The sequence below is a fragment of the Lissotriton helveticus genome, chromosome 8, assembly GCF_964261635.1.
Source record: "Lissotriton helveticus chromosome 8, aLisHel1.1, whole genome shotgun sequence".
Lineage (NCBI taxonomy): Eukaryota > Metazoa > Chordata > Amphibia > Caudata > Salamandridae > Lissotriton > Lissotriton helveticus.
In genome coordinates, this window is record NC_136069.1 from 914,788,845 (window position 1) to 914,808,881 (window position 20,037).

The following is a 20,037-nucleotide window of genomic DNA, read 5'->3' on the forward strand; positions in this document are numbered from 1 at the left end:
CCGTGTGGCTGGTGCTACCTCTGGGCGTTTCCGTATAAGACGTGGCACTCGGCAGGGCTGCCCCCTGTCCCCGTATCTATTTGCCCTTGCCATGGAGCCCCTGGCGTCGCGGGTACGAGTGGATGCCCAATTGTGTGGCTTTGTCTGGAATGGGGGCCTGACGGACAGAATTGCGCTGTATGCGGATGATGTCCTCTTCTTTCTTACCGACCTGCAACGCTCGGGCCCCCGGGTCCTGGAGATTATGCGGGCATTTGGCGAGGCATCGGGCCTCCATCTCAACCTCAATAAATCGACCCTGTGGGTGCTGGGCGGCGGAGTGGTGGCCGACCCCTGGGCAGCGGAGTTGCGGGTGGCGACGGGAGGCCTAAAGTACTTGGGCGTTTTTCTATCGGAGTCGCGGGCTATGGCCTGGGCGCGTGGAGTCCTGCCGGTGTGGGAACGAATACAGGCTGATGTCAAAACTTGGTCCAGGATGCCGCTCACTATCTTTGGTAGATCGGCCATCTTCAAGATGGTGGCGCTTCCGCGTCTACTATACCAGCTCCAGAATTTCCCATACCCTATCGGCCTGGAGTGGTTCCGTCAGGTTAACTCTGTGTTGGGTCGTTTCCTGTGGGATGGGGGTGCGGCTAGAGTAGCACTGAAGACGTGTTTTCTGTCCACATACTGTGGCGGCCTGGCCACCCCGGACCTCCTCTCCTACTACCAGGCTTCCCAGCTACTTGTACTTAATGAGTGGTGGTATGGAGATAGAAGTGATCCGGCATACGCCCTGGAACGGTCACTCATGGGTGACCATACGCTCCACACCATTCTGTATTCGGCTCGCCTGCGTCGCGGGTTACCATCGGTCACAAGGGTGGTCTTTGCCGTATGGCGACAATCCTTGCGTCGCATGGGGTGGTGGGGCAAGTTGACGGCCGAGACGCCGCTTTGGCATAATGGTCTGCTCCCTGAGCTGGCGGCTCTGGCTGGCTTTGAGGGTTGGGAGGCCATAGGGGTTGCACAACTGGGACAGGTCATGTCTGGCACTACTCTCAAATCCTTCGAGGAGCTCCGCACGGAATTCCAGATGCCTCAATCCCAATTCTTCCGTTACCTTCAGCTGCGCCATGCCCTCGCCCCGAGCGTCGCCGGTCTCGACTCCCTGCCAGAGTTTAGCCCGATCGAGGCCAAGTTGTTTATGGGAGACTTGGGAGACAGGAAGGTCTCCAAGATATACCAGACACTTGTTGTCCACTGCTCCTCCACCCTGCACTCCCTTCGGGAGGCGTGGGAGGTGGACGTGGGTCCCCTTGATGACGACGACTGGAGGGAGGCGCTGGAGTCCCCACGTGGAACTGCCATTGCTATCCGGCTCCGGCTTATTCAGTTCAGGTACCTACACCGGGTATACTATACACGTGAACGTTTGTGGAAAGCTGGTTTGATTGCATCCCCGGAATGCTTGCGCTGTGGTGCGGTGCCTGGGTCCTTACTGCATACTGTGTGGGCGTGTGGCCGGCTGACTGGGTTCTGGAGGGGTGTGTGGAGCTGCCTGGCTGAGGTGCTGGGCTGGGACCTTCCTCGTACCCACCGGTTGGGCCTGTTGCACATCATGGAAGGAATTGGGGGTAACGTATATAAGCGCCATTTACTGCTCTTGGGGCTGGTTGTGGCCAAGCGAGACCTGGCCCGGGCATGGAAAGCGGTGAGGGCCCCCCCCCTTTCTGCTTGGAAGGCGGGGCTGGATTACTTCATGGGGCTGGAGAGACCGGTCTTTGAAGCAAGGGGCTGTCCCCACAAGCACTTCAAAATTTGGAAGCGTTGGGCTGACTATCGTGGTCTGTTCCTGGACCCCCCAGTGGAGCGTGAGGAGGACATTTGTTCACAGTGACACTGTTGGCCCGAAGTACCGCTGCCCTGGTGGCGCTGCACCTACTTGCTTTTCTGTATTGCTTTCTGTGCACGTGTGGTGGGGGGGTGGGGGGTGTTCGGGGCGGGGGGGTGGTGTTGTGGGCTAGGGTGGGTCACTGGGGTGCTTCTATACTGAGCATATTTCTGAGTCTACTCTCGCATTTGCTACCTGTGTAATTGCTGTTTTGATGCTGTCGTGGTGTTCTTCGGTTGTGGAGATACCACGTTCTTAATGCTCATTTGCTCAATAAAATTGGTTGTGAAAAAAAAAAAAACTGCCAAGCCTGTGTGTTCTTTGTACTCTAGTAGTGCAGAAGATGGTAGGGGGAATAAGTTAGGGAAATATATTTGTTTCCAACTATTTAGCAACATGGGAACCATTGAGCAAAAGCTATGCACACACACAACTAAAAAGATTTAAAATTGCAGGCCAGATTTACCAAATTCTCATGCAGCACAGCAGCCAAAAGGAGAGAGCAGGAGAGCACCATTTCTATGGAGATATGGCTCTCCTCCCCTCCCAGTGCAAATTTATGCTGCTGAGCATCACGCACATACCTTTGCGCCATTGTTCGAGGGTGAGTGCGTAAGTCTAACATAGGTTTTGTACTGGAAGGTTACCCTTACAGGAGAAAATACTATGCTTAGACTACATTTAAAATGTTTCCTACTTTGCATATGTGCTGTACAGTGCAGCACACATACAAAGTAGGCACAGAAAGGAGAAATTAAAACATTTCTCCTTTTAACAACTGATTTCAAATGGCTTTATATTTTGGTACAAAACCCTGTCTCAAATTTTTGGTAAATAGGGTTTTGCGTCATAAATCAAGAGTGGTTGCATGAACTCTAATGTATCACCCAAGGAATGCCCCGTTGGCGCTGAGTAATGCAAACCAGCACTGGGTGCTTCTTACTTTTAGGCAACTTTTCAAGGCAAAACAAGTTTTGCACTGGAAAGTAAATAAAAAAACATTTTGCGCTGGTTTGCGGCACTTTAGTGACTTTATTGTTGGTAAATCTGCCCCTGCGTGTGTTGTATTATTGAGAACCCAGGAGCAAAACAAATGTTGATGTCTTCACAAACGCCACACGTTTTGGTAAACAAGCCAAGAGTTGCGGTTATTCAAGTAAAACGTAATTTATCTCTAAGGTTAACAGGAATAAATGTTTATTCGGGAAGGTCAAACTTGGCAATGTAATATTAAACTGATTTGTGAGTAATATGTGACCCCTACACAAGTTGTTGCCAGTATTCAAAACCACCAGGCCTGGCGATTGATGGCCAGCCTTCCACAGATTTACTCCCCGGGAGGGAGGAGGCTTGGTTAGGTTGTTGGTGCATATTTGAGGCTTGCTTACAGCTCTTCAGGGCAGTGCTCTTAGATTCTAAAACGATCAGTGCATGTTCCCAATACTCTAGTCTGCTCTGAGCTCGCTATCTCTATGGCCCTCAATGCTGACAGTTTGTGTCCGCCTCTTGGACTAGACTCCAGTGCTCGCAGCATTTGTACCTCTCGTTGAAAGGTACATGGGCACGATTTAGCAGATCGACCACTAGTTTCCATCTAATGATTCCAAACCCGTAGGCGGCTGCTGGATGCACGTGAAGCAGCCTCGTAGAGGACACAGCAAACACCAGGGTAGGACTGGGTTACAACCATATCATGCACAGGCAGGGGTCAGGCCATCACTCACAATGACCATTAGCTCTCTCCTGGTTGGCTGCCTGCACAAGCTGGTAACAGGAACACAGTCTAAAAACACAGAAAGGAAATTATATTTTCTTTTTACACAACGTGCTCGCAGCTTTCAGTTTGTGTGAACCTTCTGAATGCTTTAAGCGAAACACTAATGAGTGGTACTTTGCAGAGCTTCATAACCAGTGGCGGCCATCACTGATCGGGGGTGGAAGGGGGGAAGTAAAATAAAAAATAAAACTTACCCTATAGTCGCTGCATCTTTCCAGTCTCTCCTCCACGTCAGGACTCGGCCGGAACAGGAAGCACCCAGGCTCCCTTGACCAATCACAACACTGCAATAAAGCCTTGTGATTGGTCTGAGCGCCGTGGTTCAGCGCTCAGCCAGGGAAAGGGGGCCTGGGAATGTTCTTCATGCAGTCTGTAATGCAGCCTGCATGGAGAACATGCCAGGTGCGCATGAATGTTTGCCGGCCAAAGAGGGCCGGCCAAACATTCATGCGCACTTGGAGTGGGCAAACCACTCCTCCCCTGCGCTGAGAGCAGAGCAGCCCAGCCCACAATGCAGCAAGAACAAATACATTTATAATAACATTCAGTTATTATCATTTTATTTTTCCTTTAGTTACACTGCTTAAGCAGGAGCCGCCAATGTTCATAACTTATCATTAGAAATGAAAGGCAATAAAATTCTGCATGCGATTTGGGGGGGGGCTGAACAAAATACAGACTAGCCGGGCCCCACTGGGCTCCCATGGCTACAATCTGGCCAAGGCTTCCTCTCAATTCTAGTCAGGTTTTTAGTGGTGTGCTTTGGGTTGAGCAGGCCTTTAGCTATCTGCTGTGGCCGGTCCGGGATGTAGCCATGGACTCGGCCAAACAAAGCATATGGAATACAGACGGACGACGGGGCTGATCGATCAAATAAATGCAATGGGTCAGACAGGATTGAGGCATAAGGTATCTCAGGAAGGTGAGGAACTCACCACAGGAACAGAAAGTGGAAGCTAGACCAAAATGAATCCACAGGGAGGTAATGTGCCACATGCTGGAAAAGTGATGGTGCATGAAAGCAGGATGACCCTTCACAGCGCCCTGGGAGACAGAACTGCAGATGGTCGTTAGGAGTGATGAACAAGGGCCAGTCTGGTAACAGCATCCTGATCAGCAACCTCAGAACAGAATGCATCTGCAAAGGCTCTTGGAGATGGGGCAAGTGAAGTGTCAGGCTAGCTGGACCAAATATTTGAAGATCCGCAACACTATGAAGCAGGCTAATGCAGACTCCTATGAGGAGATAAGAATGTGGAAAGGCTGGGAAAATGGCGTCATCACGTTGATGCAGTGGCCATCTTAGATTAGGGGCTTCCTCACACGATCCAATGGAGTTTGCTGGCATGCAGTTCCAATAATCAGCACTCTAATGGATGTTTCACAATGTTTCCATGCTGATCAGTACTCCAAAGTGCCACACTATCTACTCTGTCCTATCACAAGATCCAAGATGTCAGTGGTCCTTCAAGAAAGCAACAGATCTAAAAAGAGGGCATTTGTAACCACTTTGAATGCAAATGATATCTCTACCTCTGGAATATCCATCATTCTCCTCAATTTCTGATCCCGCCAGTTCCAGTCCAGGACAAGATACTTCAATGATTCCAAAGTGAGGCCATCTAAAAGACACAAAAGAGCAAATAGCATTTATGTTCATCAGAGACGTTACATGGATTTTCAAATTGGGAATTTAAGGGGAATGTGAAGAGGATGAAGAAAACACAGAGAGGAAGAACTATTAATAGTTTGAGAGTCTGTTTATGGGTCAGTCTATGGGTATTCCATGGTGGTGGTGAGACCATGGACTAATTGAAGAAAGTGATTCTAACTGCACATGTATGCTACAGACTAGACTTATAGATGGATGGCACGGATAACCTGAGCATAAGCGGTTAAACATACAGAGAGGCCAAATAGGTGTGAACAAAAATGCAAGTAGACACATTCAAATATTTATTTATTTATTTCACTTATAAAGCGCATTATCACCTCAGAGAGGCATCCTAGCGCTGACAGACTCGTAACACTAAAGAGGGGGGCAGCTGATAACAGGCTAGGGATTTGGGAAGAGCCAGGTTTTCAACCTTCTAAATGCGAGAAGGCCAGAAACCTGCCTGAGTTCGGTGAGAAGAGAATTCCAGAGCTTCGCATCAGCCACGCTGAACGATCTACCTCCTGCTCTGGATCTCCGAAACTTCGGTATGGTTACCAGCCTAGCAGAGGAGGAGCGTAGATTGCGGGCCGGCACATGCCATGAGAACTTCCTTTGTAAACAGGCAGGGCCTAACCCATGAAGAGCTTTAAAAGTCAGGCAAAGGGACTTAAATATCACCCTCTGCCTTACTGGAAGCTAGTGCAGCTGAGCCAACCCCCCTGAAGAGGAAAATCTAGTTGGCCACCCCAGGGCTAATTTTGCAGCAGCAGACTGGAGTCTCTGAAGTCTATAACAACAAGGAGAGAGATAGGGAGAGTTATGGGACACTCTTATTCCCCGGTTATGTCTATTAAACAAGAAAAGAGTGTTCTATGGTTTACAAAAAGACCACAAAAGGAGCAAAAGAGACTAGCCTCACTTGGGTTAGTTAGGAAAGCCCTCACTCACCAACCTGGTGGTGACATGCTTCATCATTGGGCCCCACTAAAGAGGCAGAGTGCCTCTTTAGTGTGCTTCGACGCCAGGTCTACTGCGGAGCGGGGTAATAGCCCTCATCAGCCAGGCTAACTTGATTCCAGTGGCAAAGTGAGCAAGGGACCTACATCTGGGCATACCCTGCCAACGTAGGGCGAACAAAGCAAACACAAGGAGATGATGGACGGAGCGCTGAAACTTTTCAGACACTCACCCCCAGTCACAGATCTGGGTTGAATCCATCAACGTTCTTTAGCTCACTTCCCTACCCAACTTCAGACCCATCCATATGCAAATCAGTCTTGACCCTGTGCCTCATGGGAATAGTCCAGCTCGAACTGCCACATAGTGCCACCCAGGCAATGATGAAGAGCTATTGTTTGGGAAGTTTCCAGACCAAGTCTGGTGCTTCAGGGGTATTCATAAGGCGAGGAATCTGAGGGAGGAAGCCTCCATCAGAAAAATATCCTACATGTCATTGCAGAACACTACGAAGACCTATCAGAATGTTTTGAATTGAAAAAAGGCCAGTAATACAATTGTAAACAATCCTAATCACCTCTACCTTCACTCATAGACTTGCTCCAAAATGTTCTAGGATGCGAGTTAGAACTGTAAATTATCTCAATTTTAATATAGGTGTGAAATGAGTTTGGCTCCATTTATGAATTTATATCTTTATGGAAAATCAATATTTTGACTGACTTCATTTCTGTGTGTATGTCTAGGATTTTACTTTGAATCTCAGCTTTATCATATCTGCCATTGTGCTCGGATCCTTGAGGCACTGACTCCACAATAAAAGGTGTAAAGTGAAATACGTGTTTGTGACATATTGTACAGCTGTTTGCCATGTATTCAATTTCTGCATTACCTTTGCCTTAGTGCAACATAAAAAAGAAGAAAATGAGAAAGCATACCTTGCTCTATTAATGCTTTAATTCTTCCAGGTGTGCCCACTCCCAAGTGAGCTACACCTTTTTCCAGCAATTTGATATGCTCTTTTATCTGGTTAAAAAAAATAGGCAAAAAAGAGGATAAATAGGATTTAAATACATCTATGGTCAAATATTTGCAAAGGCATTGCTACATCTATTACAAACAAGTAAGTACTCTACTCTTATTAAAAAAAAGAGATGCTGTGGTAAACCTGATAATCAAAGCTCTCGGTTTGAAAAACCACAGCAACCGCTCCCCTATCATTTATGGATTATTTTATAATTTTTCAATCAACCCACTTCCATACGGCTAACCTGAATCCAGCATCAAGGCCATACTTATTTTTATTTTTTACATCAAGACATGTAGTTACCATGAAGGCTTCGTTGTTATCAAAACTCCTGCACCTGATCTCTCACTGACTTCTTAACCCAGCCGCTGGTCACCCAGCCCACTCCTTTTCCTGATCCACATAACACGAATTTTCTAGCACTGTAAATCAATTTTAACCTGGGTTCTATCTATCACACTCAATCGATCAAATCATACTTTATTCGAATACTCGTTGTATCCATAGAAGTGCAATGCGTGATAATTAAATACATACAAAACATACTAAGTGATATTAAAAACACATTACATCCTATAAAAACATACAGATAATTAAAATACACTCTCCCGTAAAAAGTACATGTACTACAAAATGCAGAGTTAAAACTATTCAACAAGCCTGTACAGTATTCATAATACGACGAGCTCTTACAGGTACTTAAAAAAAAAAAAGCACCCAAATGGGTAGTTACCTCCTCATCGGCAAATAAAAGAACATATTTAATGCTTCTCAGATTATTATTACCCCGTTTTCTTAAAAAAGGGACCAGAAAATGCTTTGAATACATAACGTAGAATCCACAAACAAACGTGAAATGTAGCATTGTTTGCCCTGAGTTTCCATCGCAGGGGCATGGCATAGACTCCAAATCAGCATTATAACCCAGGCTCACCTAATTTCTTCCAGCAAGCAATATCGGCTCTTTCACACACACCGTCAAATTCGACTTCACGCTCTATCCTCATTGGAGACGCCCCACGGTGCCCCTCACTTTTAGACCCTCTGCCTTGACAAGGTATTATGCGCTCTGATATCCTTCGGGATCTTGTTCGCGCTATATAAAACTTTATGAATGAATTACTGACTGACTGCTTGTTTATGAAAAATAACCTACCAGTGGCCCAGCTACTCGGGTATAGCATTCTGAAATCATATAACCCTTATCTATCTAATGTTTTCCTTGCAGTCTTTGCTTGAAGATATTTTAGCATTATCTTTCAGGCCACTATTTCTGCAGACACTGCACTAGCTAGAGGCAGCAGGAAGGCAATGCACGCTTTCGTTTTATTTAAAGTTTTTTTTTTACAATGCTCCCTAATTCTATTCACTTTAATCTCCTTTCACTTCTCTCAAACACTGGATGTCCTATGGCACATACTTTTCTTGTACTCATGAAGTCTTCACTTCAATTTTTCTTTTTTTAGATATGGAGTAGAGTTTTAGTAGATCACGTCAGAGTCACACATATATAATTTCCCTATATTTAAAAAGCTGACATATGTCTTATAAAAATGTACTAATATCTTAGTCAAGGCTAAGAATTGGGGTTAAATCCTGTATTGTTAATAATGGGGTAAAAAGATCCATGGTTGGCGTGGCTAGGCGGCCGAACATGGCGGTTGCATAGCAGTAAGGCTCCGTGAGTAAGGCGGTGTCCCCACTAAAATCCGCACAATAATCCGGTCATAATTGACCTCTGCATGGATCCAGGACCGAGCGCCAGGAGGCAGACTTATGGCCTCCGTCAACAGTGGGCCTACATCGGTCCAGCGACACCGGGCTCCAGTACGAGTAGGGACCGGGCGGAAGTGAAGGCAAGACGGCAGAGGGCGTCCGGAAGTGCGCACTACCGGGGATCCCCCCCCCCCCCGTAACTCATCGGCGTAATCAGCAACCGGAGCCCTCCCCTGACCCCCCCCCCCCCCCCGAGTACCTTCAGGTCCCCAGCGGCGACTGAGAAGAGCGTCCGGACGGAGGGCAGCAGCAAAGGAGTGACGTCGGCACAAAGAGATAAGTCCCCCCAGCAGTGCACCGTTGCAGCAGGGTGAAGAGGGCGGAGTGCCCGACCAGGGAGGGCCCCTGCGCAGCAATTCACTGTTTGATCCCCTGGAAGCAAGGGAAAGAATACACACAAGGCAGACTACGAACTCCACAGGTCCCGCCGCTGCTAACAGGCATTTCGCGCCAATTCGAAAACGCGACACACTGGTTCTGAGCGGCGGATTTTGCCCTAACATATGGGTGTGAAAATAGAGGAGCGCTGGGGGACAGTACCAGTGTGAGCTGAGACAGTGTGATACGAGTGCACAGAACGGGCGGGTACGCCCTGAAACGACAGTAGGACCCATAGACACATCCCAGGGCCGGGGAGAGACATAACTGCCACATCACGCAGGCAAGGAGGACGCTGGCATCGCTGCCTAAATAAGTGACGCTAAAACACTCAACTACAGCGGAAGGCTGCAACCGTGGGTGCTGAGGAGAGGGGGGGTCAAGCACAGCTGCTCTGCACATCGGGACTGAACGACCTTTCACTGAATAGAAGACACGGGTGGAAAACGCCACTGTGACACGTGCTGAACCGGTTAGGTGCAGAAGTCCCCCCCCCTGGGACCATATACCATAGACACAGTGAAAGACAGGTACGCCTGAAGGAATTATGGCAGGCAGAGGCCCGAGAAACAACGCGTCGCAGTCTAAGTTGGAGAAATTCGCGTTTGATAGACAAGCCCAATCCCAATCCGAACCGCGCACATCCATGGGGAAGACTCCAGAGAGTGATGGGACAAAGAAAGCAACACTTGAGGACGTGATGAAGGCACTGGCGCAAGTACAGGCAATGGTGGGGTCCATGGCCACTGAAGTCTCTCTTCTGAGGGCGGACTTTCAAAAGATGGGCGAAAGAGTGAAACAGGTCGAGGTGGTCGCCAAATCTCTGGTGGAGGACGTATCAGACCTACAGAGAGCGATGGAGCGTGTGGCGGCGGAGAATAAGACACTGAAAGAGAAGCTGGACGATCAGGAGGGGCGCTCCAGGCGCAACAACGTAAGAATTATTGGGGTTCCGGAATCGGAAGGCACCAGGGCCATGGACCTGTACGTAGAAGACCTGATCAAGACACAACTCAAACCGAAGGGACTATCACAATTCTTCTCCGTGGAAAGAGCACATAGAGTCCCAGGGGGACAGCCCAAGCCTGGAGCCCCACCTAGACCAATACTGGCGAGACTCTTCAACTTTCGCGATCGCGATGCGATCCTACAGGCAGCAAGAGTGGCCGCGCCGATACAGGTTCAAAACTCCACACTAGCCTTTTTCCCAGACTATACTGTTGAGGTATCGCGCCGGAGGAGGACCTTCCTCGAAATCAAGAAGGAACTGAGAGCCAAAGAACTACCATACTCCATGCTATTCCCAGCACGGCTGCGAGTGGTTGCGGACAGTAAGGTTTGTTTTTTTGATACACCGGAGTCAGCACGTGAATGTCTGGAAGGATGGCGACAAGTAGGGCTACCCCGACGCTCACACAGAAAACACCAGAGCCAGCGCTGAGACAGCCAACCGAGATCACATATCTCGGGTAGAGATGGATCGACGCACTCACACACGCCAGACAACGCCGACACACTGGACGGTGTAGAAGAATAATTGCCCGGCACCACGCCGACTAAACACTGAAAAGACTTCTTGGGTGTGACCCGCCTTGGACACTGACCCGGGTGAGACCGGAGAGGGCAGGGGAACTGGCTACTCCGGGGGACACTTCACCCCAGCAAGCAAGTAACTGTTCATGGGTTGGGTAAAGCACTCTGCTGAGTTGGGGAGGCGGGCAGTTCTAGGTCCGTTTGGCAGGGAGGCAGGGAGGAGGGAGGCGCGGGGGGGTTGTTTCAATGTTCAATGTAAACTACAAACCGAGACAGAACACACGTTTCATCGAGTCAAGGTTGGGAAGGGAAAGGGGACAGTAGTTGAGTTTTTTAGAAATCTACAAGAAGGGTCAAGTTGTACTATCTGGTATTTGCACTGCTTACGTGGCATAAAGAGACGGAACACCTGGGCCGCAGGGCATACTAGATGCCTGAACAGCTACACGACAAACCATGACAGATTGTTTACCACATAGTCGGGAGGGGGAGGCGCCCAGATCACAAGGAGCACCCCTTCGTTTATTGACATGGAATGTAAGAGGGCTGGGAGATAAGGTCAAACGTGGGCTGGTACTCACTGCACTGAAAGGACAGGGACCGGCCCTAGCGCTCCTTCAAGAAACGCATTTACAGGGAGAAACTACCAAGGCGCTTGACAGGAGAGGGTACAAAATGATAGCGCATTCAGAGTTCACGTCAGGCTCTCGAGGAACTGGCATTTTACTTAAGAAGTCCTCGCACTTTATACCGCTGAGTGTGAAGACTGATGGGCAGGGATGCTTTGCGGCCCTACAGGGACAATGGGAGGGGAGACTTATTAATGTGGTCTCGGTGTACATCCCCCCGGCACTTCATTCGGTCATGCTCCCGGCACTGGGGGAATTTCTCCTGACCCTTCCAGAGGGAGATGTTATACTTGGGGGGGATTTCAATGCCACAGTGGACACTCTAACTGACAGGTTACCAGCCACAAGCCCGACGGGAGTCCCTCACGCCTCCAGCGTTTCTTGACAGCTATGGGCCTCGTTGATATATGGCGACATGCCCACCCTCAATTGAAACAATACCCTTTCACTCTACTGTACACAATAGCTTATCGAGGATAGATTACTTCCTGGCTCTGGGAGCCTGCATGCAACACGTGGACACCGTAGACATTCAAGCTAGAGGCATATCAGACCATTCCCCGATCATTTGGACACTCTCCACCCAGGAGAAAACACGCTAACGAATTTACCCCATACAGGCTGCGTACCTTAAGGTGCCCAAGGTCAGGAAGGCACTTAAGACGGCGACGGTGCATTACTTTGAAGAGAATGTTAAGTCAGTGCAGTCCTCAGCGACCCTGTGGGAAGCATACAAGGCGGTGTTGAGGGGGCAAGCAATAACTACAATTGCAGGCTATAGAAGGGAAAAAGCACATGACTTGGCCGAGATAGAGTTAGCACTGCGACAAGCAACAGTAACTCATGAAACGCACCCCACACCGGACACATCCCATGCACTACACCTCCAACAACACTTATACACGGAACATTTACGACACCAGGTGAGGGGGCAAATAACTGAAACAAAGAACAGGATTTACGATATAGGAGACAAAGCGGGTAGGATGTTGGCATGGTTGGACAAGAAGGGGGGAGTTCCAGAGGTATCCAACAGGTCAGAGACGAGAGCGGGATGGTACACACGAGCCCCGAGCAAATAGTAGCAGCACTCGCTGATCACTTTGAGGGTGTTTACACATCTGATAGAGAAGTAGCCGTAGACATGGCTAGGGCAGCGCTAGAACCTATCCAAACACCAAAGCTGCAGCCAGAGGCGATAGCGGAACTGGAGGCAAACATAACCACGAAGGAAATCCAAATAGCGATACGAGCGAAAAACCCGGTAAGGCGCTTGGACCAAACGGCATCCCGATAGAGTGGTACCAGGCCACATCGGAGAGGCTCAGTAACCACCTACTTGCCATGTATAAAGACTGCTTATCAAAGGGCGAACTCCCACCAGACCAAAGAATAGCGACCATCGTCGCAATACCTAAACCAGGGAAACCGCCGGAAGAATGTACTTCCTACCGCCCCATATCCCTGCTCAACGCAGAAGTTAAAATTCTGGCCAAGCTCCTGGCTACCCGATTAATGGCACACCTACCGGACCTCATACATCACGACCAATCCGGGTTTATTCCGCACAGAAACACAGCACTGAATTTGCAAAGGGTGCACGGAGTGTTGGCAAGAACAGGTTCGATCCCCGAACCGGCGGTTATATTGGCACTCGACGCAAAGATGGCATTCGATCTGGTAGAATGGACATACCTGTTTGAGGTCCTAGCACACTTGGGGTTTGGACCCAAATTCTTAGCATGGGTCAGACTGCTATACACGAGACCGGTGGCACAAGTAGTAGCGAATGGTCACATTTCGCGAACATTCCCCCTGGGTAGAGGTACCCGACAGGGTTGCCCCCTGTCGCCATTGCTTTTTGCAATCGCTTTAGAACCATTAGCGAACTTGAAACGGTCGACCCCGCTGCTTAGAGGGATTTCCTGGGCTGGGGGATGAGAAGATCGCGTCTCCCTGTAGGCTGATGACATGCTGGTGTACTTAACAGATCCAGAGCATAGTATCCCAGCGCTCCTGACCCTGTGTGATGAGCACGGGAAGGTCTCGGGTTACACGCTGAATTGGAATAAGTCGGAACTATATGTTCTGAAGGGCCCAATCCCGACACTGAGCGTAGACTGCCCCCTGAAGGAGGCCGGGTCGTCCTTTAAATATCTGGGCATACATGTCACCATGGATCCAATAGAATTTGCGCAGAAAAATGTGACGCCACCCATAGAACGGCTTAAGCAGGACGTTGTATTTTGGGCCGGGCTGCCCTTGACGATGCTGGGTAAAGCAGCCCTTTACAAAATGATGTCACTGCCCGCTTCTTATATATTCTGGAGAATACGCCGTACCAGGTGGCACCAGGATACTTAGGGAAAGTGTCGGCGTTAGTGGCTGGTCTTTTATGGAGTAACCGCCCGGCACGCATTGCGCAGGCTAAAATGCACAGGGGGTGGTATGACGGAGGGATTGCGTTGCCAAATCTGAAATTGTATTATTGGGCAGCGCAGCTGAAAAACATAAATCAATGGATCCATGCCCCCACAACGACCCTGCATTCAGATCAGACAGGACACAACTAGGAACAAGTACCCTACTGGCCCCTCTGTACGACCAGCGAATGGTACGTAAACTGCTGGGACCCACAAGACTCACAGCAACGATATGGCACACAGCACTGGCGTCACTAGGTTGGAAAGGAAGAATGACCAAACTCACTTCTCTGTGGGACTCCCGGGCCCTGGGAAACCTGCGGAACAGCAAGGGTTTCTCACGCTGGGATGAGATAGGCCTGTCTACGGTGGGAGACTTATGGGAGCGGGGCACGGTGATCCCCTTTGAACGGCTGAAAGAACAGTATGAGCTGGGACCACGAGAATCGTTACGATATACTCAGGTTCGGCACGCACTGCTTCAAGCCATCCCCCCGGAGACGGAGGTACCATAGGCCTCCCCGCTTGAAGATCGCCTACTTACGGAGTTTATGCCAGAGCGAGCAACCTCGCTCACATACCGTAAGTTAATCAACAACTTGCCAGATCCCATGGTTAAGCTTAAGGACAAGTGGGAGGGAGACGTAGCAGCTATGGATGACAACGAGTGGAATGAGGCAATGGCATCGCCCACAAAAATAGGCATCTCAGCTAAATTCCGGCTTATACAACTTAAAATTCTACATAGAGTATACTATACGAGAACGACCTTACACCTCATAAGCCGCGCTCAGCACCCATACTGTCTCTGAGGATGTGGAGAGGAAGGGACGTTCTTCCACATAATATGGGACTGCCCACGCATTCAAGAGTATTGGAGGCGAATAATGCGCACTATATCACAGACTATGGGGACTTCCCTAGTCCCGGAGCCGCGAAAATGCATACTCAATGTGTGGGGGCCCAACGATCTGTCCAGGCATGGCCAACAATGGGTCACTTTGGGCATGGTAATCGCAAAGAGAGATATAGCCCAGAAATGGGGGGCAGTAGAGGTGCCGACGAGAACACAATGGTGTGAGAACATGGATAGGGTAATGATCACAGAAAGGGTGGTGTACGCTAGCAGGGCTTGCCCGAGGAAATGGAACAAGATATGGACCCCATGGAACGTATATAGGGGTGGTATTTGTGAAACCTTACCAGAAGACGATACACTAAGTTCTGACGAGGAGGGGGAGGAAGATTAGCGAACTGGGGGAGGAGAAGAGTGGAATTAGGGGCAGGAATCTGGGTAGACCTTGGAAGTCGGGAGGGATGAGACAAGAGGGGCGAATGGGGCAGGGACACAGAAGGGATTCCCACTTACACGTATCCTCAGTAATAAAAGGTGCGAATGACCCTGCGGACATATGTGCAGGCAAACTTTCCAGAAACCTGCCACGACACGATTAGTGCAGATTCACCTCCACACTTGATGACCTCAATGTGATTTCTTTGTTGATTCTTACGTTGTTTCTTGTTAAAAAAAAAAAAATACCTAATCAGATTAGTAAACTACTTGAGATTGATTTACCGTCACTGTATTGTGAAGTAGCCGAACCCCGATAAGGGGGACCGCTGTGCGGAGTTGTCCAATATATATACTTCTGTCGCGACTGTGTGGCGGCCGGTCCCCCTGGGTTGTAGGCCAGAAGCTGTGTAAGTATGTATGGTGCAATTAAGGTTTGTATTAAAAAAAGAAAAAGAAAAAAAGATCCATGATTGATAGTAAGGGAAACTGTGCCTGAGCCTTGGGAACAACTTGTGACATTTCACATATATTATTTGATTGTCAAAAGGGTGTAGATGTACGAAAATAGTATTTACGCCCGCTTTTTAAAATGTATGTTATAAAAAAAAGGGCTCAGGCAGTAAACCTTTTAACCGAAATGAGTACTTTGGACATAGCTAGTGCCATGGGGAAGTTCATTCAAAAAGTTAAAGCATTCCTGAAATGTGAATGTAATTGAAAGGCTGTTTTATAGTTTCAGGTGCTCTGTGTAGATGAACTGTGGATAGGACAATTGAGTGTCTTACATGGAATTTTATGATGTTTTAAGAAATGTAATTAAAAAGGTTATTAATGTAAGTTTTAAAAACATTTAAGGACTATTGGTGTAAATAAACTTGCTTTGAACTGAACTGAACTGAATATCTTGGTCCAATGAATATTTGATAAACACAATTTACTTGTTTGGGAAGGAGACTGGCAAGGGTAGCATTGTATAATTATTTTTATACAATCATATTCCATTTTTAATAACTCCTATGAGTTACTTTCTGATTTGAGGTGATATTTTCCAAGGACTATATTAAAGCTCAAATATGTTCAAAGAGGGTAGCATTGAAGAGGACACCTTCAATGTCAAACTAAACCACTCATTCACCTACCAATCTAACTAGCTGACTTAGCTTTCCAAGCAAGTTACCAACCTAAAGCGGTCTAATAACTCTAAAAATCCACAATACCAAATACTTAATGATTCTGTATTAGGATTATGTGTCCCTGCTTTGGAGAAATTAGATCAGTAACAACCATTTCCAGCTGTTTTACTTTTGAGTTTTTGGTGAACAAAATACGCTCAATGGGTGTGGTTCCTCAATGCAGAATATCATGAGACACTAATAATAATTAGGACAAAATATCCAGGGACAAAATATCAAGAGGTAAGTATATACAAATGTTCTATACCTAACTCCACACACACATATATATACGCCGATTATATATAAATCTTGAAGCTACATAGATTTGGAGCTAAGAATGGTACATCTATACTTTCCTAAATGTACTTACTTTTTGATACATTTTGTCACTCAAAGTTTGTCTACTATAGAAGTGTGCAACACAATTCTTGTACCCAACATTCCAGAGTACAAATGCCCAATGTAAGGAATACAAAGACTGCCTCTACCTTTCTAAGAGGTTGCCCAATATTTCTTATAATCTTCATTCCTCAACCTAAATTAGAAGGTATATCTTTGTAGGCTGGTCAGTCATCACATGTATCTGAAATCTAATGACATCCTAGAGTCAACCTGCTGCCTTTACAGAAAAATCTATGCCTCGAACATTTCAAAAGGTCATATGGTCTGTCACACAGCCTTGGCATAGGCATAATGTTTGAGCAGACTATTCTGAGAAGGGATCTCAGACAAGAACATTTAGAGCAAATGTTAACGCTGGGGAACAGACTCATCATCAGCTGCTATCGAACTGTCAACTTCCCAACTGCTCAGGAAGACGAGTGGCCTGCGTGATGGAACAGTGAAAACAAAACTGGGGGATTGACCAGGTAAGGGAGAGGAGGAGGTCAAGATTAGGGGTGACGGAATGTTTCATTCCTCTCACAAAATTGGCAGAATGTGTTAACTTCGCAATACTCTTGTAAAGCAGAGTTCTGGTTAAATTCTGCCAATCTGTGTGTGTGGCGGAATTCTTTTCCCTCAAGGCTCCAGAATTGTGAGCTGGCAAGCGCAAGTGAGATTAGGTTGTGGTCAGGGGGCTGCTTCTCGAGGAGATTTGTTACTGCTCAAATAGATTTTCTCCTCAAGCGGCAGCAAAATCAACTTGAATGGCTGCGCACCACATGGTGCCATTCATGCTGATTTTTCAGCACTACTTGTGCCTCTGACACTAAATTGCAGCATGAGCAGCTGGACGTGCATATTTTTCATCCTTTGGCGGAACTCCGCAAAATCTTAGAGATTTTTTATGTAACTCCACGGAATTCCATGGAGTGAAACTCCAAGAGGTCCGCCCACCCCTAGTCAAGTTGATGGTAACAGAGGCAGTTAGGATAGGTGAAGAGAAGAGACTATTCTAGGAGGAAAAGTAAAGGAACACACTAAGAATATAGACAACAATTTATTAACTGTGTTTTTATTGTTCAATCAGTAGCATAAGTCAACTGTTATAATCAAAATCCAACTTTGCTTCTTCAGGGCACAAAAAGCAATTGAAAGGAGTTTGGGAAAAGACAAAACAAAATAAATTTGAGAAAAATTTGCATAGCCTTTATTTAATAAATTACAACAAGTGGTTTAAGTGCTCTATCAAATCCAGAAAGCTATTCAGAAAGCAATGTAGGTGAAAGTAAAGGTACTGCTGAAAGACTTGTCTCTAAAAGGCTGCTAAGATAGCAATTTTCAGAAAAGGAAAGTATAAATGTTCGCACCCTCTCAACAACATATATGAATGGCGTAACAGAAAACTTTGGTTGAGAGATGTGTGAGGAGTGTAAAAATGACTTCACACCTTTGAAGAGAAGGAAGAGTCCAGAGTGGGGAGAAATTTAGGACTGCACTTAAGTTGGCTGTGGCAATAATTCTCACAATGAGTTTCTGGGAGATGAGTGCCTTTCCGAGCCAAACGTGGCTATCAGACAAGACCGTTGCACTATAGCCATCATGGCCTTTATTACTGATAGTGAAAAAAATATTAAAAAAGTCAAGACAGTATATATAAATTGCAGCTTTTCCATTGATACATGGTACAAGCAAATTAACCATAGGGTGGGAACACTATGCTTGAAGCTACAGACAAGCAAGTTACTTACCTTCGGGAACTCTCTTTCTGGTGGATCCTACAGATTCCTCACCTTACAATATACCACAGGCACCAGAGTGGACGCAGAGAATTTTCCAGCAATGGCCCTGAGCGCTGGTAGGTAGCACCATGCATCTCCACATGGACTCCAAGCTGCCCCGGAAGTGATAGAGCGGAGCTGCAAATCAGGTCCACCCTTGCATGTTCATGTAAGTTTCTTGTCTTTCCTTTCCGATAGGGAGTGTAAAATAACTGTAGGTCTCAGTGTACTTCACAGATGTCAGAAAATACTACTCCGAAGAATGGGTAGGTAGAAAGGCAGCGAGGAATCTGTGTTTACATGGAGTATGCAACAGAGAGAGCATTACAAAAGGTAAGTAACTTGTTCTTCTGATGGATACTTCTAACCACAGATTCATCACCTTTGAATCGATACCAAACAGTACCTCCCAAAGGTGGAGGGCCTGTGGAGTGGGCTCAAATCAAAAAATCATGCAGACCCTAGTGGGTGAGTGTCCTTCTCGCAGGACCTGGCTGTCGAGGCAGTAGTGATTTTTGAATGGATGCACCAACGCCGACGTTGAGAGTCTGGCAGATATAAAGGACAGTTACCCCTTCCAACAGGACAGAGGTAGCAGCCCTGGCGGAATGGGCTTTCAGGCCTTCTGGGGACTGTTTCTTGGCCAGTGTGCAGCAAATCTTGACGCAGAGCACTATCCACCACAACAGGATCCTTTCTGCACAGCCTTCCCCTTCGTCGCTCAGAAAACCACACAGAGTTGATTGTCCACTCAATGGGCATTGGTACGGTCAATGCAAAAATGCAAAGCTCTTTTGGAGTTCAAGCCTATCCTCCTCCTCCTCCTCTTTTGTGTTGTGAGGCAGAGCAAAGAATGCCAATAAAGTGATCAACTGCCAAACGTGGAAGGGAGTCACAACCTGAGGCAAAAAGGTCACTGAAGTTGCAGCACCAATTTTTCTAGGAAGAAGGCCATGTAGGGACACTGCACTCAAAGTGCCTCCTGTTCCCTCACAGGACAAGCTGACATAATCCCAACAAGAGGACAGTTTTCAGAGTCAAGAGATGCAGCAAGCTACTATGCATAGGCTCAAAGGGTGTACACATGAGGAATGTTAAGAACAAGGTAAGGTCCCACAGGGGAATCACAAAATGTGTGGCAAACCTTTAATAAAACTCATCATAACTGGTGATTTGAACAAGGACAGTGAGTCCAGCAAATGTAAAATGTTGAAAAGATCATCAAATAACCTTTCACAGGGCTTACTGCACAACCTTGTGGGCTAAAGAAAGAAGAAACAACAGAATGTCTAACAGCTTAGCTTGTTAGGAGTTAATGTTTCGGGCATCACACCAGATAACAAATTTGTCCCAATACCCAGCATGGACAAATTTTG

The 20,037-nt window shown here is 47.3% G+C and overlaps 1 protein-coding gene across 2 annotated transcripts in view; it reads right to left on the minus strand.

The window, feature by feature from the left end:
- Nucleotides 1–20,037, minus strand: part of CMSS1 (cms1 ribosomal small subunit homolog) — a 1,475,838-nt gene that overhangs the window by 14,128 nt on the left and 1,441,673 nt on the right. For both annotated transcript variants that reach the window (XM_078657737.1, XM_078657736.1), the window contains exons 9-10: nucleotides 7,203–7,290; nucleotides 5,184–5,272 (exon numbers count right to left, since the gene is read on the minus strand). In XM_078657737.1, the coding sequence (XP_078513863.1) occupies nucleotides 5,184–5,272; nucleotides 7,203–7,290 (177 nt within the window). The remainder of the gene's footprint in view (nucleotides 1–5,183; nucleotides 5,273–7,202; nucleotides 7,291–20,037) is intronic.